The sequence below is a fragment of the Rhinatrema bivittatum genome, chromosome 18, assembly GCF_901001135.1.
Source record: "Rhinatrema bivittatum chromosome 18, aRhiBiv1.1, whole genome shotgun sequence".
NCBI classification, from domain to species: Eukaryota; Metazoa; Chordata; class Amphibia; order Gymnophiona; family Rhinatrematidae; genus Rhinatrema; species Rhinatrema bivittatum.
Genome location: NC_042632.1, coordinates 52,746,772 through 52,772,663, shown reverse-complemented (window position 1 = coordinate 52,772,663; position 25,892 = coordinate 52,746,772). Strand labels below are relative to the sequence as shown.

The following is a 25,892-nucleotide window of genomic DNA, read 5'->3' as shown; positions in this document are numbered from 1 at the left end:
CACATATGCACCGCCCTCTCCAGCTCGCTCCGCCCCTAAGCTGCGGATCGCCCCGCCCGTTCCCACCCTCTCGAAGCGGCAGATCTCCCCGCCCCTCCTACACGCACCGCCCCGAAGCCGCGGATCTCCCCGCCCCTCCCGCTGGCACCGCCTCGGTGAAGTTATTGACAACAAGGAGCACGCTTTGAAAAAGATGGCGCCCTAGGTTTGGGGGGCGGACCGAGAAGTAATAAAGGACTGGGTAACAAAGTAGCAGAAGCCGCCGCCCGGCCATGGGCTTTACGGTGGATGTGCGCAAGGTTTATCGCTACCCCTTCGAGCACGTCGTCAGCAGCTTCCTGAGCAAGGTAAGCCCCCGGTCCTTGCAAGAATGGAAACTTTGCTCCTGCTTTTGCATTAATGCATCGATAGATTCTGTTGTATCCTAGGGGGAGATCGTGCAAGGGATCTGGTTTTTTTTGACAACTGGCCTAACCTGCAATGCCAGTTTTTTTGTTTTATGTATTCGTGGTTTGTTTGCTTTTCAATCCGCTTCTCCATGTAAATGCTCAAAGCGAAAAACATAAAGAGCCGGATAATCAATAGAGATGTGAATCGTGTCCTCGATCGTCTTAACGATCGATTTCGGCTGGGAGGGGGAGGGAATCGTATTGTTGCCGTTTGGGTGTGTAAACTATCGTGAAAATCCGTTAAAATCGTGAGCCGACCCCCTAAAACCCACCCCTGACCCTTTAAATTAAATCCCCCACCCTCCTGAACCCCCCCAAATGCTTTAAATTACCTGGGGATCCAGCGGTGGTCCAGAACGGCGGCGGTCCAGAACGGCCCCCTCAATTGAATCCTTTTGTCTTCAGCCGGCGCCATTTTTCAAAATGGCTGCCGCAAAATGGCGGCGGCCATAGACAAAACCGATTCGACGCAGGAGGTCGTTCCGGACCCCCGCTGGACTTTTGGCAAGTCTTGTGGGGGTCAGGAGGCCCCCCCAAGCTGGCCAAAAGTTTCTGGGAGTCCAGCGGGGTTCAGGAAGCGATTTCTTGCCGCGAATCGTTTTCCGTACGGAAAATGGCGCCGGCAGGAGATCGACTGCAGGAGGTCATTCAGCGGGGGTTCCGGACCGCCGCTGGATCCCCAGGTAATTTAAAGCATTGGGGGGGGGGGTTCGGGAGGGTGGGGGATTTAATTTAAAGGGTCGGGGGTGGGTTTTAGGGGGTTCTAGTGTGCCGGTTTTTCTGCCCTCCCCCTTCCCCCGATTTACGATTTTTTAACGATAAATCGGGGGAATTGGTATTGTATCGTGGCCCTAACGATTTTTGACGATTTAAAATATATCGGACGATATTTTAAATCGTCAAAAAACGATTCACATCCCTAATAATCTTAGTTACCTCTTACAGTGTAATTATATGTAATTATCTGGTCTTCCTTTTCCTTCTTACTCCAAGTTCTATTTTTCCTTGTTAAATGTAACTGCTTTTTCCGCACTATTTGTTCAAGTTTAAGTTTATTTTGCACTCCTGTTTCATGTGAACCAGCATGATGGGACTATTGTCTTGAATGTTGGTATATAAAAAAACTTAAATAAAATAAAAATAAAATAATAATCAACTGATAGCCGCCTATGTCCAATCCGACCAGAAATGCATAACAGACTTATCCAACTCGCAGTCCTAGAAAACAAATCAAAATTACGTGTCCAGGCAGTTTCTTTCTGACTATATGGAGGGAATATGATTTCTTTGTAGAGGGTTTTATTGTTTGTATTTTTTTTTTCTTTTCCGCTTTACGGTCCCACTACTTTATGATTCTGTGCTGTCTTCTGAAATAACCTGAAGGTTGTGTAAATGATCCTATGATATGTTTTCAGCAACTGCATGGGTAATCGCTCTTTCTTTGATTCCCCTGTCCCCCTCCCAAAAAAAAAAAGATAAGAAATGAAATTATAATAGAAATATGGCCTTTTAGGAGATTGTGTGTGTATTATTTATATATATATATATATATATATATAAATATGAAAGAGATCCCATTGCATAACTGACTTTTATGATCAGGGTAATAGGACATTTCAAAACAAGCTGCGAACTTTAGCCTTGCGAATTTAAAGTGATCAGACCCTTTGTAATGGACAATAAAGGACGCAACAGAGACCTAGGGTTCTTAACTCAAGGTGAACCATAAACTGATGCTGCTCTTGGCAGATTCACTGACACGGGATTCACTTGCAGTTTTTGGTAACATTCTGTTCTGACCTGGGAGAAGGAGTATTGGCTTCTGAAACTAATCAAGAAGATATTGTCTTAATTTTGTTTGTTTGCTGATCTTTTATTTATTATACATGGGCACAGTATATGGGACTCTCATATCTTTTGCCGAAACGTCGGCAGCAGTTACTCTGCAGGTAGAGCAATGGCCCCCTTCTTGTGTGACTCGGGATGCTGGAGGAATAAGAAGTGCAAATCTGTTTTAGCCTGGTTTCTGACATTGGCTTATGAGAGTGCGCCCTAAAGACGCTTTCAAGACGTGTCAGGATATGTAGGGCATGGGGTGTAACCACATGTGAGGGTGCACATGTACTGGAAAGCAGGGCGTCCTTAGTACTGCGTGGGACTTTCTGTCCCTGTGTGCGTTTCTGGAGCACTTCTGCATTTTTTAGGGCCATTTTGCATCTATTTATACGGAAGAGCTGAACTTTGACTAGAAGTTAATCATTACTGGAGGGTAGAGCTGTTCTTTGCGTGTATGGCTCTTTTTCCAATAAAGATTTTCATTTAAGAGATTTATGATATATCAGGAAATTACAGTATATGGCTTGTAGGGCTGTGCTTTTCCCCATAATTTTTCTAAGCTCTCTTACCTAGTAAGCGTCTCTCCATTTGGTCCTGTGACTGCCATTCCTAAAGCATTTCTAATATGTTCACAGCAGAGCGCTGCCTCCTTGTGGTGTTATCAAATAACGATTAAAAGACCCCCTGTATAACTGACACCAGGATGCATTCTGACCTGCATGTAATAAATTGTGAGTAAGATGTATATGCTGAACTTCAGTGCACATTGTTTACTCCCAATGCAGTATCCTGAAGCATCGAGAGCTAAAGAGAAAAGTGCATTGACTGAAAACTGTGCACACATGCAAATATGGGCTGTGCACACTGTGAGCAAAACACATGAGTGTGCTTCTAAAAGTGGTGCCCTCAAATCCCCATGTACAGGGCGTCTGCCTCCGAAACCTTACTCCACCTCGGATCAGGAGTTCAGCTGCCAGCATTGGGGAAGATGTGAGTTAAGCTTATGCACCTCTCTGCATTAGGGAGTAATAACTAATGCCTTCGTTAACATGCAGTTTGCATGGATTCTCACAAATTTCTGGGCACAGCCTTTTGCACTAAACTTCTTCTTAAAATCCAGAGTAAAGTTGTTGGCACAATAATGCGTGCACTTTGTTACTTCGGAGCTTGTTTGCGATTTCAAACATTGGCTAAAGGTTTTCAAGCATCTGTAGTCGTGACTAGCACACACAGGCCTAAGGAGACAGTGCACATGAACCTAGTCTCATTCGGTTTCCTAGTTCCCCCTTGCCCTGATACAGACACGTGTGTTAGGGTTGCTTGGGCCACAGTAGCTGATAGTTTAATGGGCATCTATTCCTGAAGACAAATTCGCCTTTTTTTTTTTTAACCACTTGGTACATAAAACACTTCATGCTGAGGGCAAATAGCTCCAGAATTAATTGCTCTGCTGTGTGGGCAGTGTACAAGTTCATAAAAGATGTGAGTGGTTTTGTGAAGGCTCGAGCAGCACCGTGCCAGAGGCATGCTGTTTGTACACAAGGCAGTGGGCCGAATTAAAACTGTAAACATTTCAAAAGTAGTGCTTTTTTTTATTTTGTCTTCAGCAGGTCCGGCTGGTAACAGAGGCTCAGGAGTGCACGTGAGTTGGTGAATGTTTTAGTAGGGTGTCTGTAAAGCTACAGTAGCAAACGAATCTGTGATCAGTGCCCACGGTGTGTGCTTAAGGCAGGGCGTTACTGTTCAGTAACAGCTCACAGTGAGAGCAGATCCCTGTTTTTGCTTGGCCCAGGTCTGCTTTCATGCCTTTAGGTATCTGTCCATCATTGAGTTGCTGACCTCCGACATCTTGACTCTTGCTTGTCAATAGGGATTCTGACAATTCTTTGATCCTGAGACGCTTTTACTCTCTGCAGTTGACTTTTTTCCTTGGAGATTGGATAAGAGTGGAGCCTATAGGGTGTATTATTATTAATTCTTTTAATATTCTGCATCAATATTTGATACTGTTGATCACACTGTACTATTCCACTGGCTGAATATTGATTATTTGTTTGGGTTACGCTCAGGTACTGCAAGTACTTCCCTGTCCACAGAGGGTTTTATAATTTAAGTTTGTACCTGAGGGATTTGCCCAGGATTACAGGGAGCATCAGTGGGGATTTGAACCCTGGCTTTAGGCTATGCCTCCACTCCTTGCTTTCTTAACTGGTTTGAATCATGGGGCAGGACTCGGTGCTAACTGTTGACACTGAAAATCTTTCACCTGCGAGAAGAGTCCCAAGGTAACTCCTTTCTGCTGTGCTTTTCAGTATCTGTTTGCAGCCTCTTGGTAAACTTTCTGCTTTGCGGTTCAGTACCAGCTCTGTGCTGATGACCTCCACACGTTTTCTGCCTCTGCGGCTTCATTGTGAATCAGTCTTATCCAGCCTGATATACTGCATTCAGGCAGTTGGATTTCCTCTAATAAATTTGATTCTTGACTTGAAAAAGGCTGATATTCTATTGATTATTCATGCATTTTATCCAAATGTATCAGTACACAGCTAAGGTAGGCCTGCCCTTCATGAAATTCAGAACCTTGATGTGGTCTTTGAGGAAAGCCTAGATTAAGGCCGCAATGACAACCTCCAGCCAGGACTCTTCTGGCACCTCCCTCCGGTTCCTCCCATGGGAGGGAGCTGGAGCCCATAGGGCTAGGAAGTATGTGGTGAGTGCTTGGAGGTTAGGTGAGAGGATTAGAGGCTGTGTGTGGAGAGGTGCAGCGGTGGTGGGGACCTGAAGAGATGGCATGGTGTGATCAGGGCAGGGGCCAAAAGCCACACAAGGTCAGCTAATACCCTTTTGCAGTTTGGTAGCATGGCAGTAGGGTGGATGGCTTCCTTCTGCCTCTCCCCCCCCCCCCCCCCCCCCCCCCCCCCCGGTGATAGGATTTTCCGATGCGATAGACCAGGCAGAAGAATCTGTCAGGCTGGTGTGGGGAGAGGGCCTCTGATGTTTTTTGCTGGGAGGTGGATCGGAACCCCCCACCCTGCCATGTGTTAATGCTGCTGGAATGTAGGGGCTTATATTTTGCAAAACCCCGGGTTAATGCCCATTGGGAGTTTAATGCAGAGTTTACAGGAGAATACAAGTTGTTAGAATAGTTTTCCCCACTTTATAAAAAAAAATATATATATATAAATTAATAAATTAATAAATAAATATATATATTTATTAATTATCTGAGCAGACTAAGGGGTGGATTTTTCAGGGGGCAACAATGGATCACATCCTTTGAGGGAAATGTATTAAAAATCAGCTGATCTGCCTTGAACAAATAAGGCGGGGAACCTAATAAACCGTACGGGCCAACATAATGCTAAAAACCTGACGCACAAACTAGTACCATAAACGGTATAAGCCTCAAAGCTGAGTCAGAAGCGGAGGGAAATTGGGAATCGATGTCAGAGGCCTGCCTAAACAAGAAGGCTGGGTCGATTTACACAGCTTCATTGTGAAGGCTGCAGCAGCAGAGAGAACCTTTTTGTGTAATCGGTGGTGGTCAATATTTGCAGATAAGGTGTGATAGTAGCAGGCAGACATCTTGTCTTCTGCCCACATAAGCTTGCAGTCACTCCGTCATTGCTTGGGGGGCTTACATATCCCACACCGATATTTTCCAAACTTCTTAATCTGTGGAAACGGCAAGGTATCTGCTGGTATTCACTCTGCCACTGTTGGTGTTTCTCCTTGTGCTGGGCTGGCTCTTTGGAATGTCCTTTATGCATGGTTTTTTCACGTTAGGTGGAAGAGAGGCCACCTAACGTGGCTGCCTGCGGTTCTGGATAAGGAGAGACATTCAGTTCTGGTCTCTGCAGCTGGTTGGAGCTTAGCAGGTCTTTTGCCAAGAGAAAAAATTAAGTAGGAATGAATATGTTCCTATGTGAATCGGCTTCTTTATTAAGCAAAAGAAAAAAGTGCAGGAAAATTAAAAAGCTGGAAGCCATTGAAGTCACTGTGGCGTCCAATGGCAGAGATGAGCTGTCAAGTGTGGAATGAAAATAAAGCCTTGAAGTTGGAATCCTATAGGATAAAAGTCAATGTCCGTCCGTCTGCCATGTTCCCATGATGACGTCAGAACCTTCTTCCAGTCCCTTGTGATCACAAAATTAGATTATGGTAATTCTCTGTATCTAGGCCTTCCCAAATACACTTTCCGAATTCAGCCCCCAGAATCTTGTCAGCTACCTCCAAATGTGATCATATCTCCCTCATTTTGATGTCGCTACACTGGCTCCCCATTGAATCAAATTTAAAGTATTCAGGATAGCACACAAGGGCATGAGCAGAGATGCGCCACCAAATATCAACTCTTAACTCGAAATCTAAGAACCCAGCAGCACTCTTAAGATTGCAGGTTAGTGTCCTCGTAGATGTCCCAAGCTGTAAGGCAGTCAAACTAGTCCCATGCAGAGAAAAAAATGTTTTCTGTTACGAGACCATCGTGGTGGAACCTTCTTGCAATATCTCTTTGAGAAGAGACTAACACCAGGACCTTCAGAAAAAATCTGAAAGCTCGTTTATTTTGCAACGCTTTTAATATCGAGGCATGGTCTATGCTGGTAATCTGTTTAACGGTTGGGTTTTGTATATTGAGTGTTAATCATCATTATTTTGTTTTCTTTTATGGATGTATTTGACTGTTGGCTGCCTTGACCCTCGAAGAAGGTGCCATCTAAATTTTTAAAATAAATAAAATGAAGTCTCTTGGCAGGCACGCACACTGCCAGCCAGCAGCTGAAAGCCCTGGTTTGAGTTGCTATAAGGAGTTTAAAAAATACACAAATGTATAGAGTGACAAGTGCACAAGAACAGGGGGCAAATGCAGCTGGAAGTGGGGGAGTGAATGTCAACTCATTCTGCAGAGAAAAGGGTTTGAGCTGCTGAGGGAGGAAGCTGCCTGTAGAGTTTTGTCATGTAATGGTGATGATATGTCGTGCCCTAAGTATCTACGTGAGAACACGTGCTTCGTAAATAAAATGGTTTACTACTGTCGTATCAATAACTTCAGCCTGGGCTCTAGTGGCAAAAGGTTCTCCCACAGGAACTTCCAAAGCACCGATGCGATCTGCCTGCCTTCTCTATTGCACCGACGCTGCAGAGACCTGGCAAAATGGATTTTATTTTATATTTTTGTGCCACTAATGCACCGGCCTGATCGCAATCGGCAAGTCCTGGAGGAACTTTTCAAACTTTAATTGTGCCATATATAGCCAACTACTCCTGAACTGCAGTCCTAGAACTGCTGACCTTGGTGGCTGTATACTGAAACGATAGCCGCAGCAGGTAACTTGGGTTCTGGCCTGTAGACTGAGAGCCAGGGAAGCCCAGAATTCAAATCCCATTTTGCTTCGCCCCTTGTGACTTTGAAAGAGTCATTTTACTCTTCCCTGTTTCAGGTACAAACTCGGGGCTCTATGCCATAGACACAAAATGGGAGAAAACCTTCACCTTAGAATGTAAGCTCTCTGGGGCAGGGAAGTACCTGATTGCAGTTTACCTTGAGCTCAGATTTGGAAAAGCAAACCGATTGCTCCCCTCCCCTCCTGTTCTAATGGAGCATAACATGGGGAAGGGTCCCAGCGGTATCTGTGCCTTGCACCCAAAATCTAAATTTGATTTGTTACATGTTTGCTTGTCTAACCGCTACATTTTAAATAGATTATGACTTATGTAATGTCTGAGTATTTATGTTTGTGGTCTGGACCATTGTATAAAACTCTTTATATGGTAAGTTTATTACAATCATTGGACTAAGCAATGCTACCACTAAATAAAATTAACTGATGTTTTATTTAAGTTTAAATTCTGATCAAATGTTCCACTACAAAATCCTTGCACAACCTCCTAGCTAAAATTAAATATTGAGAAACCTTCCAGCCCATAAAAATAAAGCAAACTCCTCCAGTTTCAGAGCTTCCCTTCCCTCTGTGTCTTACTATGTCTCAATTGTGACCACCCCCCACCCCTGCCCATCCAAAAAAAAAAGCTTAATGAGGTCCTAGTCTTTCACAGGCTCTCTCTGAAATATTTTTTTGGCTTTCTCCTGGGCTTTACTGTTAACTTTCTACATCTTGAATGCTAAAAGAACCTATCGCATGCCTTGACTGCCCCTGAAAAAACCGGGCTGCACCTTGGGATTCCCCTGGTTTTAAACGAATTTGATCCCTAACTTTTTGTAAGGGCGCAGAGCCCAAACAGCAGCAGAAAATGCTGGTGACTAAAGGTCATGGTGCTATTAAAAGGGGATGCCTATCCTCTTCCCCCCCCTGTTTCGAGGGAACTTTGCCCTTCGGATCTTTTTTGGTGCAGTTTGTGATTTTTCTGGGGGAGAGCCGTATGCTGAGAGCTGCATTTCTAGCTGCAGGCACCAGATGGCGCCAGAGGTGTTGCAGCTCTGCTCTGTGAGAGAGATTTCCCCTGCTAAGGCAGAGCCTCCATCTTCCACATTATGGCACCAGATTTTTGGCACTCGACAGCTAAATATGTTCTGGAATCAAACATTAAGATCATTGAATCTGGTGTGCATTCTGGTTAAATAATCTGCGTATTTTAAGCTATGAGACGACGCTACCGGTCTGTGAAGGAAAAAGTTTCAGGAGTGACAGTTTTCAAAATTCTGGTTTTCTCCCCGCCCCCCCCCCCCCTTTTTTTTTTTTTTTTGGATGCATTGTGCTAGAACGGGAATAAAAAGAGCTTTGTTTTCTGAGTTGTAGATTCTCTGGCAGACCGGGTAGGCAGAGGACCGGCTCTTGTTTTGTCTCTTTCTAGCCCAAAGGTTCTCAAAGCAAAAAGCTTCTAGAAGAGACTGAAGGTACAGATAGCTAAATACAGGTTTCTGGGTATGGAGGGGGGAAGTCGGGGTACTGATACACAGCTATAAGGGAAGACGCACAGGAAAGGCTTCAATGGCCAAGTCCTCAAGCAAGGCACATTCGAGCAGCAGCATTGCATGAATTCTCAGGAAGGTTGCTAGCAGGAATTTTGTTATGGGTTTGATTGTCAGCATTGCTACCCTTAACAGAAAGACTTGGGGGGTGAGCAGCAGTTTCCATAAGAAGCTAACTGGGCAGACTGGATGGACCATTTGGTCTCTTTCTGCCATCGATACTGTGCTGCTATGTCATTAATCTCCAGTCCTGTACTGACCAAAAGGAGGCAGCTAAACTGGTCCTGAGCTCATGCATTAGTGCTGTTGCAGTAGCTCCATCAAGTAAACCAAGCATGGGAGGGGTTAGAGGTGACTCTCCAAGCAGAGTACCAGAACACGTGGAGAGTGAAGGGGTCTTCCTGATACCCAAGTGGTAATCCTAGCTTGGGATTCTTTCATGCTGCTGGGATTATACAGTAGATGGCCATTGTCTGCTGAATGGCTTGGGAAGGGAGCCATCCTGATCTTTTTAATCAACTTTTACATCAACTGAATGTGTAAGACCAGGGGCTTTGTTAACCGTTGTATTGAGCCGAGGTGACCTGTAATTCAGGATCACTTAGAGGGCCACCTCAAAGCTCTGACTTTCCAGAATTGCCTTTCTAATGGCACTAGTGGATCAGGAAGTCTTTTGACTTGACTTATCACAGTAAATTGATCATGGAAGGTATTAATCTTCATGTACTGACTGTGATATCTGTGATGCTCATAAAGCTGCAATCCAGATGTTAAAATATGCTGTGGTTATTTTGGCAGCGCCCCATGATGAAGCAGTCTAAGCTCTGCATGCTTACCGTTACCTAATTGTAAATGAGTAGTGGTACATCTTCTAGTAGATGCTTCCTAGTTTGGGTATCTCGGTAACTAATGATTTGCTTCACCACAAATAAGTGGATACATATCATCCTTTATTTCTTCAGAATTAATAAATGCTTTTGAAATGTTTATGCTTTCCTCATTGACTCTCTCTCCTGTGCTGGAGAAGGACAACATCTCCCTTTTAAACTGCAGCACCTCAAAATCTTCTTTTTTTTTTTTTGTTCTTGAAAAATCTGTGTGTAAAGATTCAATACATTTCTTTTGGTTTAATGTTTCTAAATGTTTGTTTTCTTTTGTGCATTCCATGACCAGAATGAGCTGGAGGGTGCTGGATATGACCTCAATCTCTCAATGATATTGCTAGGACTCGTATTTATTTATTTTATTATTGCAAGCATTTATTGATTGCCTTACTGATAAAAAAAAAAAAAAATTGCCCAAAGCGATGTACAATGAGATAAAATACAATATAAAACAATTGTTTAAAACAAATAAATAAAACCCATTCTTATTAGTAATTGCATTGCTAAGAGAGTCCCTAAGTTAGGCAACTTACCGAGTTGTGCATTCTGTCGGGGCATTGTCTCCAAATGGATTTATTTGTGCTCACCTTGACCAGAAGGAACCTCGTTCTTAAACCAGGGCATATTGAGTGTGACCAAGTTAACTAAATGTATTTAGAATATCTTATATTCCAATCTTTCCAAACATATGTATGTTTAGTGCTGATTACGATAGTCACATAAAGCAAATAAATCTCTCAGCTTTACAGCTATTGCTTTTCTCAGTATTACTTTGTGCAATGAAAGCCTCCTGCTGGAGTTCATAGCACATAACAGGTGCACCTGGAAGTTCTCCTGTGACACAGTGTCTGGATTTCTAGCGTTAAGCACTTTCTGTCCTGTAAAGGCCATTTGTAATTTCCTCTAAAATGGCTTTTTTTTTTTTTTTTCCTTCATCAGTTAGTGTTCCTCAAGGATCATCTTGCTGCAGAAGTACAGTGCAAGTATCCTAACTTTATTTTATTCACTGGGAATGTGAGTTCTTGTTTCCCAGATAAGTGTTACCATTAGTAGGATTTCTAGATAATTCTGGGTCATCTGGGCCAGGCTGAGCCAGTGCTGGTTTTGCCCCATTGCATGCATGGGCTTCTCTAGTTCTGCTTTTTCTTATGAAAATTGAAACTACAAGTCCCACAGGGTGGACCGCCAGGAAGGCGTGGAAAACATGAGGAGAGATCTAGTGAAGATCTAGTGAAGCTCTAGGAAGATCTAGTGAAGCTCGAGGAATGGCCTAAGGTCTGGCATATAAAGGTTCTTTATATGCTCCCCCGATTAAAACTTCGCTAGCAAAACGAGCACTCTCCACTGCTGGGCCCTCCCTATGGAACTCATTACCGCCAGATCTTCGTCTTGAAACCTGCCATCTTACCTTCAAGAAAAACCTCAAAACGTGGCTCTTCCGACAAGCCTATTCGGAATCGCAGAAACAATTCGACACAGGTCAAAGAGCAAAATAGCACAATATAAAGTCCACTACCGACTTTATACACTTAGGACCTTCAGGACCTTATCTGGACAGTCCACCCACCTGCTATGAAAAACCATCTCTTGAAGCATCAGCTTTCTAGCTCATGCTCTTCCCATAGTTATTTTATTTTATATATCTTTTTTACGTTTAATATTTATTGATCTACGTTCTTTTGTTCAATAATTTGTTGATTGTTTAATGTTATGCTGCACGTTCTCTGTTCAATACTTTGTCTATTGTTTAATGTACTCCCTTTACCTTTACCATGTTTAATGTAACGCCTTACCGGCGACAGTTTTGTTATATGGAAACCGACTTGATTTGATATGTATATCGAGAATGTCGGTATATAAAAACCCTAAATAAATAAATAAATAAATAAATCTACAATTTAATGCTAAAAATATGGAGTAATGCATTTAGGATGTAAAACCCAAGGGAAAGGTAGAGTATTGGAGGTGAAATTCTTCTGAGCACAAAGGAAGAGCAGGATCTGGGGGTGATTGTGTCTGATGGTCTTAAGGTGGCTGAACAGGTGGATAAAACAACGGTAAAAGCCAGAAAGAACACAGGGAGAGGAATGGTCAGCAGAAAAAAAGGAGGTGATATTGTCCCTGGTGAGACCTCACAATTCTGGAGACCGCACCTTCAAAAGGATATAAACAGGATGGAGTCAGTCCAGAGGGAGGCTACTAAAATGGGCAGTGGTCTTCATTCTAAAGCACATGGGGATAGACAAAGATCTACACCTGTATACCCTAGAGGAAAAGGGAGATGTGATAGAGACATTCAGATATCTCAAAGGTTTCCATGCACAGGAGGTGAGACTCTTTCAATGGAAAAGCAGCTGTAGAACGAGGGGTCATGAGATGAGGTTGAAAGTGGGTAGAAACAGGAGTAATCTTAGGAAATATTTCTTTACAGAGAGGGTGGTGGATGCCTGGAACGGCCTCCCAGTAGAAGTGGTGGAGACACAAACAGTATCTGAATTCCAGAAAGCATGGGACAAATACAGGGGATCTCTAAGGAAGTGATGGGAATTATAACGCTAAATGAATTGGATACATGGGCCATATGCCCCTTTTCTGCCATCATGTTTCTATGCATGCAATGGACCAGAACCTGTTTTTGCTTAGCCAAGCCCTGGCCTGGTGCATAGCAGGAAGTGCCCGTTCTTTCTAATTGCATCTCCAGTGAGGGAAGCCCATGGCTTGAGAGCCTGGTTGCCTCAAAGTCCTTCATCCGCCTGGGCTTAGACTTTGCACCCTATAGGTGAGTGGCACAGAGACCTTGTACGGTCTATTACAGTCCTGGACCTGGCGCGTGGGTTATTGTTACCTTGTGAGGGAGTAGGACTCCACCTGACTGCTTGCACTCCTTCTGCTTTTCACAGTTTTCCAAATTGCGAGTGGGACAGGGTCACGGAGTCCAGCTGGGATGATAAAAAAAGCAAAAAACTTAGAGCAAACTAGGATTGAAGAGAAGCCAGTTCTTGAATTCACGTTCTGTTCATGATATGCCGGGCAGTATTCAGACACTTCCCCCTGGGCTCCTCAACGTCCCTGGGTTCTCCACAGGGTCGACTGCTTGCTTCTGGTCCTGGGAAATTATTTCCTGTTGACATACATGGCAGAAGGGTATTATTTCCACAAGCGTGCTCTCGCTCTTTGCAGCATTGTGGCAGCAAATGTCGGACAAGGGGCAGTCATAAATTCCTGACCAAAGTGACCGCAGCTTTCCAAAAATGCTGAACCTCCCTTCTCGCTCTTTACCATACGGAAGAAACTCTTCTTGCTTTGTTGACAGCTAAAATCTGAGCTGTGCCCGTGTGAATCGATCATTTATGTCTGAGCTCCAGCAGTGTTAAATCTTCATGAACTAGCACATGCTTTATCAGAATTAAAAAGGGATAATGTTTTCTCTGACCTGGCAGTTTTATGCAAACAGCTCAGTCGGAGCCAGGGTTGGGAGCCTTCCTACACAGCTCCCCCATTCACTGGGCCCCGTCCTGCCGGGCACTTGTGACCTGGATTACCCACGTCTGAGACCAAGATGCTGGGCTTGGTGGATCTTTTTCGGTCTGGCCCCGTACGGCGTTTTGTCATTGCAGCGATTTGGTCCTGTGCGAGTGGCCACCAGGGCTCCTTCTGAAACCCTGCAAACGTTGGACCCTAAGACTGACCTCCCCGGCAACTGCAGCTGACTCGGGGAGCAGAAGACCTGACCCAGGAATTGAAGAGGCTGCTGCTGACCCAACTCGTTCTTATCTTTGTTGCTTCCAAACCTCTTGTGTCTGGGATGGGGGAAGCGATCCTGATCCTTAAGCTGCTCATTGGCGAGTATTGAGTGATTCTGGCCACCCAAGCAATGCTTTATTGATCTCTTAACAGATGTTGCCTTGATCCAGATGGGATAAAAGGAGGGCGTTTTTGGTCTCCTGGTTGAAACAGACTAGAAGTCAGGAGATGCCACAGAGTTACACTTCCAGTTGTCATCAGAAAAGGACTTACCTGGTTCATCTTCCTGCCCGCTGTGCCACCACCGGTCTGTCTTGATCTGTGGCTTACTCCCTCCCTCCACTACAGCCCCCTTTGATGACCCCGTTCATTCTTGGGTTGTCTGTAGGTCTCTTCAGGTGGCCACACCCTTTCAGTAAAAAAAAAATAAAAAATTCCTCGCGTTTTTCTTTGCAGCCTTCCTTATTCTAAAGCTTTTCATTCTATGGAAAATGCCCCCTTCCGGTACTTTATTGCATCTCATCTTTTCTCTAAGCCTTCTTTGTTCTACTGAAGAAATATTTAGCTCCTGCAGTCTCCTGGGATAAAGTCTCCAAACAGATTTGTTTTGGGCAATACCAGCACAGGAGTGAAAGTTCCTCCTAAGCCAGGGGATGTTGTGGTCTCTCGTGCTCCTCTTGCCTGCTTTGTGCCACAGGGCGCTGCCTCCTGGAGTTCGTAGGATGTCTAGGCAGATGTCAGTATGGAGAAAGGGAACATGCTCGATAAGTCAAAGCAGCAAATAGGAAGGCATAGTCGTAATGGGGCAGATTAAAAAAAAAAGTACTCCGGATTTTAAAAGATGCGCACATAGGGCACTTGTTGCGCCGGCACGCCTATTTTGCAAGGGCCATCGGCATGCGCAAAGCCCCGGGATGCACGTAAGTCCTGGGGCGGTCTGGGGGTGTGGCCGAGTGCTCCGGCACAGCGGCCTGTGCTAGGGCAGGGAGCCGGCGACGCGCGCATGTTACACCTGCCAGAGATAGGCGTAACTCAACGAAATAAGGTAGGGGAGGGGGATTTAGTTAGGGCTGGGGGGTGGGTTAGATAGGGGAAGGGAGGGAAAGGTGGGGGGGGGGACGACGACAAAAAAAGTTCCCTCCGAGGCCGCTCCGATTTTGGAGCGGCCTCGGAGGGAACGGAGGCAGGCTGTGCGGCTTGGCGCATACCTTTTAAAATCCGGCATACTTTTGTTTGCACCAGTTGCCTGAACAAAAGTACGCGCACGCATACATTTTAAAAATCTGCCCCTTAATGTATTACTTAAACAATGAGTTTCAAAAGTCAATATGTGCAGGCAACATATCCAAGTGCACTGGGAGATTCTTTTACATCAAGCTGGCAGCACCAAATACAGTTTACCATATTTTCTAGGTCTCCATCTCCTGGTAGTTGATGCTCTTATCTCTCCACATGTAGCTCAGAAAAGATGCTTGGTCCATAGCTTTTATTAACAGTGTAGTTCTTGGGGCTTTTCTCCTTTACCATTGACCAGGTGAGCAGCCCGAGTCTCTCTGTCTCTGTGGGGATGTCCTAGGTGGGCAGTCTGAGTCTCTCTGTCTCTGTGGGGATGTCCTAGGTGGGCAGTCTGAGTCTCTCTGTCTCTGTGGGGATGTCCTAGGTGGGCAGTCGGTCTCTCTGTCTCTGTGGGGATGTCCTAGGTGAGCAGCCCGAGTCTCTCTGTCTCTGTGGGGATGTCCTAGGTGGGCAGTCAGGGTCTCTCTGTCTCTGTGGGGATGTCCTAGGTGAGCAGTCTCTGTCTCTGTGGGGATGTCCTAGGTGGGCAGTCAGTCTCTCTGTCTCTGTGGGGATGTCCTAGGTGGGCAGTCTGAGTCTCTCTGTCTCTGTGGGGATGTCCTAGGTGGGCAGTCTGAGTCTCTCTGTCTCTGTGGGGATGTCCTAGGTGGGCAGTCAGTCTCTCTGTCTCTGTGGGGATGTCCTAGGTGGGCAGTCAGTCTCTCTGTCTCTGTGGGGATGTCCTAGGTGAGCAGTCTGAGTCTCTCTGTCTCTGTGGGGATGTCCTAGGTGAGCAGTCTGAGTCTCTCTGTCTCTGTGGGGATGTCCTAGGTGGGCAGTCGGTCTCTCTGTCTCTGTGGGGATGTCCTAGGTGGGCAGTCAGTCTCTCTGTCTCTGTGGGGATGTCCTAGGTGAGCAGTCAGAGTCTCTCTGTCTCTGTGGGGATGTCCTAGGTGGGCAGTCAGTCTCTCTGTCTCTGTGGGGATGTCCTAGGTGGGCAGTCAGTCTCTCTGTCTCTGTGGGGATGTCCTAGGTGGGCAGTCAGAGTCTCTCTGTCTCTGTGGGGATGTCCTAGGTGAGCAGTCGGTCTCTGTCTCTGTGACTGGCTTAGAGTGTAGGCCATGCACCACTTTGCTGATGTTCCTTTCACTTGCCTGTGCCTTGTTAATCAGCTTTTTGAACCTTGGTCTTCTCAAGCTCCCCAAGGACTTGACCAGGTAATGCTCTTTCTCTTTTCTACCAGTGATATCTCCTTTAAGCATCAACTTCTTTTTGGTCATTGGAGATAATGACCGCCAGGTCTCTTTCCTATTTTGGTGATTGCTAGTTCTTTAACTTCAAAAGAGAGGCCATTGGCTTTCTGCACTCTAAATTCATGGTTTGCTATTTTCCTGGTTTCCATATTTGACTATCTTTTTTTTTAAACACAACTTTCACCTTATCTAGTTCCCCTGCATATCTACTCTGTTGCAAATTTTCCTATCTTCTGCAAACAGGCCTAATCTTTCCCCAGTGTCACTTGTCAGGGTGAGGGTACCTAGCACTGATCCTTACGGCGCCGCGCTGCTTGCTTTCCCATTGAGCGTTCACCCCATGGCCTATAGAAACCTAGCAGTCTGTGTGACTCTAAACAAGGCACGTCGTTTACCCGGCTGGTGCTGTTTGTTAACATTTTATTTCTTCTTCTCTTCTTGCTGGTCTTTAGAGAGTGTTTGTTTGCAAAATCTCCATTGCAGAACAATGTCGTGCCAGGCCATCCACTTCAGAGCTGGCCACATGCATGTGTGTTTGCAAAATGAGATTTGTAAGCTGTGTTGCGATGATATGAAATGTACCATCTCCACAAAGATCTGAGTAATCTTAATCACTAGCTCTCTGCATTTTTTTTTTCCCCTATCCAGTATCCTACGCCTCTGGAAAAACACATAACGGCAGTAAAAACAGTGGAAGAGAAAACAGGTAAGCAGTCTTCTTGGCTGCTGATTAATTAGCAGTGATGAGGATTATTTCCTTGTTTGTAAACTTGTTTTCTGATTGGGAAATGCTTGCCCTTTTCTGGACGTCAGTGTACGATGTTTGTTTGGGGTTTTTTTTGCTTTTGCTGCCTGGCATCAGCAAAGGGTAAGCGTGACTGGCTAAGAACAAATAATTGCATATTTCAGTGGATTTTTTAACCTAAGAATTAACACTTGAGAGGATGTAGCGGCCTAAAGACACAAACCTGCTGGTGCTGCTTGACAGCACAAAGTGAAAAGGCCAGGTGGGTTCGGCAGCTGCGAACTGTGACTCTTTCCAACTGTGCGCATGTGAGCGTGCTGCCGTGCCTCCTAGATTGCGAGTCTTCTCTAAATGGCTGTGTAAATCAAATCGATAAAGTTGGTCTAGGGTTGGCAGGCCCAGCCTGTGCTGCAGGTTACACTTTTTTTAGCCATTAATTTTGTGACGGTTTGACTGAAGCAAAGATGCACCGGGTAAACTACCTTGCCGTTTGGATACTGCCTGAACAGACAGCGTGTGCCAGCTTTGTAGAGCTAATTGCAAATACCCTATGCAGATGTCTGCTGACCTACAGGCAGCCCACAGGTACCTGTGGGTAACTTGCAGACACTTCCATTTAAAGTAATGGAGAGGGCCGAATGTGTCCAGAGATTAGTCATAGGAATTTGTGTTTAAATAAAATAAAACAGATCTATCTATCAGCATTGCACACTCTCTGCTTGTCCTTTCAGCTAAGCAGAACTCTCCCATGGTCCTGCCTGTTCAGCTAAAAAGAAAAGACTGGCTTCAGGCATTATGGCCACCTTAAAATGGGGGCTTCCTGAGGTGTGTTCATCACCGGGACTGCGGGTGGCGGACAAGGATTCATGTCGCAAACAACCACCACATCCTCTGGAGAATTTAGCAATTCGTGGATGAAGACCGAATTAAAATGATCAGAACCTGGCATCTTTAGCTGGGCAGTGGTGGGAAAGTTTGTCCACAGGCTGCCTGAAATCAGGGTGAAATCTCTCTCGGGCAGTGCTGTATAGACTGACGGCGATTAATGCCCTCTGAGCAGGAGACGTTTTCAGAGGGAGGGAGGGGCTAATTTTGTTGCAGGCTGTAGCCCATGTTCATGCTTCTGTACCTACCGACCTTGTAGAAGGGTTATAAAGGGAAACCTCGCTTTATCTGCAAAAACCCAAATATACTCACGTTGTTTCCTTTCCTCTCCACCCGAGGAATACCTCTCTAATCTGGCTGAACGTCCAAGCACAATTGTAGCTGCTCTGGGGGAGAGAGTTTGTTCAGCCAGGGCAGCCCTGCTGGGTAACACTTATTTCCTAAATCCCTTTTGAAAATTGTCCTCTTAGCCAACTTAAGAACATAAGGAATGCCGTATTGGGTCAGATCAGGGGTCCAACGAGCCCAGCATCCTGTCTCCAACAGTGGCCAATCCAGGCCACAAGAACCTGGCAATTACCCAAACACCAAGAAGATCACATGCTACTGATGCAATTAATAGCAGTGGCTATTCCCTAAGTCAACTTGATTAATACGTTTTTTTTTTTCTTTCCCCCCAACCAATTTCTCCTCTCTCCATGTTCTCTGCTTAAAATGAGCCAGACCTTGCAGGGATCACCACTGAATGCCCGGCGTGGGCTGCCCAGCTCTCCAACGTGACTCCCCACACTTCTCCCTAAGCTAGCCCTTAAGCTGTAATAGAAACATTTATTCCACAAAGCCCTCTTCGCTTGCAGCCCTGTAATTTTTGCTCTTTATTTTTAATCAGACATGACGACGGGCGTCGTCTACCGGAGGAGGATCGCCACCTGTAGCAATGTCATTCCGGAGTTTTTAAGGAAGGTAATTATGCATCAGCCTGCATGAGTGTTGATTCCTGACAAACTAGATCCTCTTATAAACCGCCGTCTGTGTCTCTGGGGGCAGCATGGAGGGAATTTTCGGGGTTCGAGCTACTTCGTGCCATTTGATAGCGCTCTTAGAGATTTGTTCTGGGTAATGGTGCAAAATTTTATTTAGGTTTGGTTTATATTCTGCCTTTCAGGCACTTCAAAGCAGATTACGTTCCCGCCCGATAGGTAATTCCCTCTCCCCAGAGGGTTTACAATTTTTGTAATTAGGAAGAGGCACGGTTGTTGTAAAGCCAGGAAAATACTCCCTCCTCTTCCTCCTTCACAACGTAGAGTTTGTGTAGATTTCCCCTGCTGTGCAATATTTGCTGTCTTAAGTGCGCATAATTTACCAGGGTACATAAATGCAGCAGAGAATTGTAAAGCCAGGAAAATACTCCCTCCTCTTCCTCCTTCACAACGTAGAGTTTGTGTAGATTTCCCCTGCTGTGCAATATTTGCTGTCTTAAGTGCGCATAATTTACCTGCGGTGCTCGGAGGTGGCGATTATTACCGTGGCTTTGAGAAGGAGAGATGGGCAGTGTGCAGTCTGCGAGGGAGGAGGGGCACGGTGGGGGGGAGGGGCAGCCAGAGAGGAACCTTTGCGGCTTGGCGCTTCCTTTCCTGGACAGGTTGGGACAGAGGGAGCTGGGGGGTTGAGCATCTGTGGAGGTGGAAGAGAGAACAAGGAGTGGGGTCGAGCCCTGGGGAGTGTGGGGGGAGGGAGAGAGCGAACTGGAGGGATTGATCACAAGGAAGGGGGCCAAGAGGGAAAGCAAGCTTAAGGGATAGAGAAAGCTGCGGGGGTAATTTCAAGGCTTTGGGGGGGGTAGGGGGCCTTGGGGAATTTGCATGACTTGAGTAATTTAAAATGCAATAGAAAACAGTAACTGTTTCTCTAAGGTGGCAATTTATATTGTGGCATTTCGACATACGTATACCTGGATCGTGCCAGCCGCAAAAAACAGAAAAATTGGCGCTGTGAACGGAAGCCCCTGAAGCTGTGGTTTTGAAATGGTGCCGTGTTGGGCCGAGGATAAAAAAGCGTGTTTACGGGACGTAGTCAGTCCTTTTAATTTTTATAAGAAAAAAAAAATATAATATCTGGGACCGATGAGTGAGTACACAGACCCCCCCCCTAAGCGGTGAAAGTGTTACAATAAGAAAGTGCCCCTGGCGCGTTGCGATGGTCCCGCAGTAAAGATTTACACTTTCGCTTAATGCGGAGGCAGGACGCCAATGGCAGAGAAGTTTAAAAAAAAATGTCTCCAGATGTGTTCCTTTCAGTCTTGCCGTGCCTTAGTGTGAATTTTGATGTCACTTCTAAACACAGTTTGTATATTGGGATCATGAAATCGGAAATCCTTTTAACCATTTTATTGGAAGTGAATTGATTGCAATCATTTTTGTTTTGTTTGAAATGTGTGCTTTAGAAATTGGCAGATTTATCTTATTATTGTTGCTTTAAAATCTTTCACAATTCATGCTTTTTTTTAATATAAACCCCCCCCCCCCCAAAAGCAATATACTCCTTACAGCATTATTCTGCCTGTCTTCTATATATTTAAAGACTTTCCTGCCCATTATCTTGTGTTTTGTATTTTCTATGCCTCATCTGCTCAGGAAAACAGGAGTTGCAAGGTATGAAACTGATTTGAGAGAGAACGACGAGTTATTTCTGCTTTTATTGTGCATTTTGCATGCAACAGTCTGGAAATGGGTTTTATTAAAATCCATCAACTTAAATAGGCCATAACCAGCTGGAAATAGCTACAAACGAAACAAATTGCTAGATAATTTACTTAGCATTTACAGTAAGGGGGAATGTGAGTGGAGACTGAGCAGTTTGTATCTAAAACTTTCAACCTTTTAGGTAATTCCGCATCTGCTTATGAAGGTTGGAGAGAGTAGGACTATGGCGTTGGCAACAGCTGGTCTGCCTTCATCATTTCCTCATTGATCCTTAAGATTCATCGATTGAGAGAAATGCTGGCCTCCAGAAATGTTGGGCATGCTTGGGATAGGTTTTGAAGGTCAGGGGCTGGGTAAAGGGAAGAGAGGGCACGTAAAAGACGAGTTGATGTTACGTTGTGTGTGTGTGTGTGTGTGAGTGATTTTGGGGGTAACTCTATTCATAGGCACTTGTGTGCATAAGATCTGGATTTACACTCATAAGTGACTCTTCGAAAATCGCCCCGACAGGTACGCGCGTGTGGAACACGATTCTGCGTGCACGTCTACGGGCTTACTAATTAGGCAAGATTGTGTTCCATGCTTTCCGTTCTAGAATGGGCATAAACTGCTCTCGAGTTGATGTAACGCTGTGGATGAAACCTCCCTGTAAGTTGTCTGGGAGCCTGGGCCTCCTGGAACGGTAAATTTCCACCGGGGGGGGGGGGGGGGTGAAGAATGGATGGGCCAGTTTGGTCTTTATCTGCTGTGCCAGGTGAAACATTTTAAAATCCTGAATGGCAGTCCTTTGTGTTTTTTTGTCAGAATAATATTTTGAAAGTGCCTCATATCTACTTAGAGGAGGAGTCTTGGCTCAACCTGCAGGACCGAATTATGACCCTGAAAAGCCATTGCCTTACATGGACGCAATACGCAAGTTTAAAGGAAGAATCCGTCTTCAAGGAAAGCTCGGAGAACCCAGATTGGTAAAGACTTTTACTGGGGGGGGGGGGGGGATGGGGAGCGCAAAGCCGCTTGTATGGGACGGAGTTTGGGGAACCCATCCTGAGAGAGGGCATGCAAGTGTGTTTAGAAAAAGTATGAAAAGCACCACTAAACTAATAAAGGAGAGTCAAGGGCTTGGATAACTGGAGCTATTCATCCTAGAAAAAAAGATGCTTTAAGGGCAATTGAATTATGCTTAAGTTATTTATTAATTATAAGGATTAGATATTCCCTTCCTGACTAGAGTACTCTGTTAAGTAATTTACATAAGGTATAATAAATAAGCACAGTCCATAAAATAAAATTCAGGGTACATAAATGCAGCAGAGAACTAAAAAAACTGCCTACAGAGGTGCAGGGTACGTGGTGAGGATGGAAAACCTGTGTGTGTGTGGAGCAGCGACAACGTGCACCATCTGGGAGGCTGTGCAGAGCAGCCCAAGCTCCATAGAGCCGCAGTCCGACCGAGTGTGAAATGCATCACCTAGCGGTGAGTTTCAAAGAAGCAGAGACTATTTCTGCATCATTGTTTGAAGCTCATCCGAGGGGGATATTTGGAGGAGGCCTGTCCCATATTCCTGAATGCAGATGGCCACCTTGGAATGCATTGTCACAGCATTAATGGGACCGTTTTTTGTTTTAACACTATTTGTTTTTCTTATGTGAAGACGTTACACTATAATAACTAGTAAACCAGTCATTTACAAAATGTGGCAATGTTGTCGTCCTGAATTCCTTCACAGTTATCCAGGGCTTTTATGCCACCCACTCTTAAACACCTTTCTCCCATCTGGCACAAGCGTTACGGCGAGAATCCTTCAATCGGTGGCCACGGGCCGCAGCTCCCTCTGGAACCCGGGCCACGTGGTCTCTGGTTCTGACCATAGTGAGCACTGTCTCCATGAAAGACAAAAGCCAGACTTGATCTGCTGCACGGCCGTGCACAGCGCTGCTCCTGAGCTTATCCGGTTGGCGATGGTTTGCATTTAGGCGGCATGGTTCATTCAGACGGGATTCCAGCACGATCCTCAGCAGGACTTCCCTTTTGGAAGGTTTTCTACCTAGAGCGTGCTAAGGACAGGGTTCATGGAGTGGCACAGACAGCATCAGAGTGCTTGACACTTAATCTGAACTAGAATATCAGTAGGTCTTTGATATCAAAGACACTTTAATTAAACTCCCATCAGGAAAACAATTAGGCCAAATCTGCTGTAGTTAATGAGTCAATAATTTAGTAGATGGATCATGTTAATACACCCCACCCAACCATGCCTGGGTAATGGCTGCTGCCCAGCCGACTTTCTGCCTGAGAAATCAATCACCGATCAATACTTCCTATGAGTTTTATGTCCTCCGCAGCTCTGAAAGGAAGATCAAATAAATGATAGTCATGTTGGCCTCTGCACTGACTGGAATAGGATTATGGGTTATTTTTAGGCCATTGGTTTGCAGTACTTCAGCTGGGCTATTCCTGGGAACAATTTCTCTGCACTCAAGATGAGTGGGTTTTGTTTTTTTTTAAAACCTCCCCTTCTAACTGGTGCATCGTATTCAGCAGAAAGAGAGAGAGGAGAGAAAAATGGATACAAATTTGAAATTGTACTTGAATGAGCAGGATGTGAGAACACCACTCGTCGGGTTCTTTGCGAACGCTTTCCTTTGTGGCAGATTGTAGTGCCCGGCTGGTGCTTCCTCCCTCCCTTACCAGGGAGGGTTTTCAGCTGAGGGCTGCTTTTGGATTCGGCAGTCTGTGCCTGCAGTAAAATGCACAGGAAACCCGTGATGAAGGCAGCGTGAGCTTGAGAGGTGTACACTGGTTTTATTGCCGGAAATGGCAAGAAACGACTCGGGCTATTCATTTAGACCAACTAAATTACTCCAGCAGTATCCACGGAGCCCTACCAGAGAGAGGGACAGAATTATGGGAGCAACGTTGTGTATTTTGCAGGAAGCCTGTTGAAAAATCAGTGTTAAGAACTTTTATGGTTTTTGTAATTGCTAGTGTGAATGTTTTAGATTTTCCCTTCATGAATACCTTCTCCTCATGCTTTTTGAATACATACAGTGATAGGCCTCATTTAGCAAAGGCTGTTCCTTCCTATAGCTAGAGAATAAGAGGAAACACGTCGGGAATCAGGCTTGGAATATCACATTACTGCTGTGTGTGTGTGTGTGTGCGTGCATTTATCTAATCCTACTGTTACAAATATTATACTTTATTGGTTCCCTGTAAAGCCATGTTTCGCTAAGTTAATGTTCCATGTAAACCGATATGATGTTCCCAACGAACGTCGGTCTATAAAAATATTAAATAAAATAAACATCATTGGCATTTCTCAAGCTGGTCCTGGAGTATGCCCTAGCTGCTCTGGTTTTCAGGAGTTAGTTGCATGCATTGTCTCTGCTGCATGCAAGTTTTTATTTCCTGCACTTTCCTGGTGGCTAGCCTGAAAACCTTGACGTACTGAATAGAGATTGGGTAGCAGCTGGCTTTAGCTGTGGCCTGGATCTACTTCCCAGATTAATCTGATTTGCTTTATTTGACAGGACAGAATTTGTGCAGCAAGGCACGGTAGCAGTTACCGGGGCAGGGTTACTCAACTATGTATTTGAAGCTTTTGCACAAGCTTTTGTACACCAAGGAGTCAAGAAGGTAGGTCCTCGGAAGGTTAACTTTTCAATCTCCTTCCAAAGCTCCCTACTTCCTCAGTAAGTGGGTGGGACACGTGTAGGACTTTACTCAAGATGTGGAGTAGCAGGGAGGAAGACCAAAAGAGGATGGTCCTGGTTAGGGAGAGAGATCCATTCCTAGCAGACTAGATGGGTTCCTTGGTCTTTTTGTGCCGTCACATATACCAGGGAGGTCATCTTGTAATGGTCTGCAAACAACGTCAGCAAATGGGTGTGAATTTCATCAGCTTTCAAAGTGAACTTGCGTACACACACATTTGCTTTGAAAATGACCCCACCAGAACCATCTGCACACAATGATGTCTAAGTTATAGGCAGAGGCTTTATCTGAAAAACGTAGGCACACCTTTTTGAAAGTGTAAAGCCCCGCTCCCCAGAATGCCTGCTCTAACGTACGTGCGTACGTACGTTTACGTGCATATTGGGCAGGCAGTCTTGTGACGAGCCTTTTCCTGGGAGTAAAGCAGCATTTCACGTGCAGAAATGTCTTTGAAAATTACTCTGCAAGGGGTGAATTATCAGAGGAGTTACACTTGCAAAAGTAGCAATTTTCTCCATAGCCCAAATAGGCACTTAAAACCTTTTGAAAATTACCCCCAGAGTGTGCAGAGCTCCATTCTTGCTCTTCCTGCTCTGATAAGTTGAAACAGATGCATGGAAGCCCATGGGTGGTGGGGTTTGTTTTTTTTTTTTTTAAATTTCAGCTTTTATCTTAGGAAGCTCTTCAGTTCCCTCCCGCTCCATAGCGTTTCAGTCTCTCGGCTTCACCTGCTCTGCACGTAACCTTGAGTCGGTTTGACAGGGCTTCTTAGTGATCTCTCGGCTGCTGGACTTGCTTTTCAAAGCTTTTTAATCTGCGGAAACGAGCGCACATCGATTATAATGTTTCCCAGATTTGTTGCTCGCTGGCATTTTGTGGCTCTTGAGGTTAAGAGGCGCTTGATGCTCTTTATAAACCTGGGTTGGTGAAACAGTAAAGTCTGCTGATCTGAAATGCTCCTGACCAGCGCATTGACAAACGGTAGCTGTGATTAAAGGATTAGCAATATTTGCTGTAGCTGCCCCGGGAAGCAGGTGCAGGTCTCTGGGTGATTTGTCTTGCTTAACTCTATCAGCAGTTGGAATAAGTAACACAAACATTCATTTCCCATTTTTATTTCTATTTGCCATGTAGAATTAAATGCTTGAAACTCTTCAGAGCTCCTGCTTTTGTCATTTCTGGGGTGGGGGATGCTGCTTGTGCTATTCCCTAACCTGTCCTGTAATACCATTCTGCGATGTCCAATTGATTGGGATTTCTATCTTGCTTTCTCATCTGCATGCATACTTGAAGCAAATTACAGGCTGATATTTAATTAGAAAATGTTCTCTCCACCTAGCTTGATGGACTCTCTATCTGGGTAACATCAAGCTAAGTTGAGAGAACATTGCACAAATCTCATCTTTGTGTGCTTCCTCACTCCAAGGGTCATCAAATCGTCACAAGAGTGCACTGTTCTGTTCGTACGTCGCA

General features: G+C 45.0%; 1 protein-coding gene across 1 annotated transcript; it reads left to right on the top strand.

The window, feature by feature from the left end:
* Positions 1–155: 155 nt before the first annotated feature.
* PRELID2 (PRELI domain containing 2) lies at positions 156–24,341 on the top strand (the record flags this gene model as incomplete). The annotated part of the gene is given in 5 exon segments (XM_029584024.1): positions 156–347; positions 17,021–17,078; positions 18,892–18,965; positions 21,509–21,669; positions 24,236–24,341. Coding segments are annotated over 5 exon segments (474 nt in total), but the record flags the coding sequence as incomplete, so codon positions are not given.
* Positions 24,342–25,892: the final 1,551 nt, after the last annotated feature.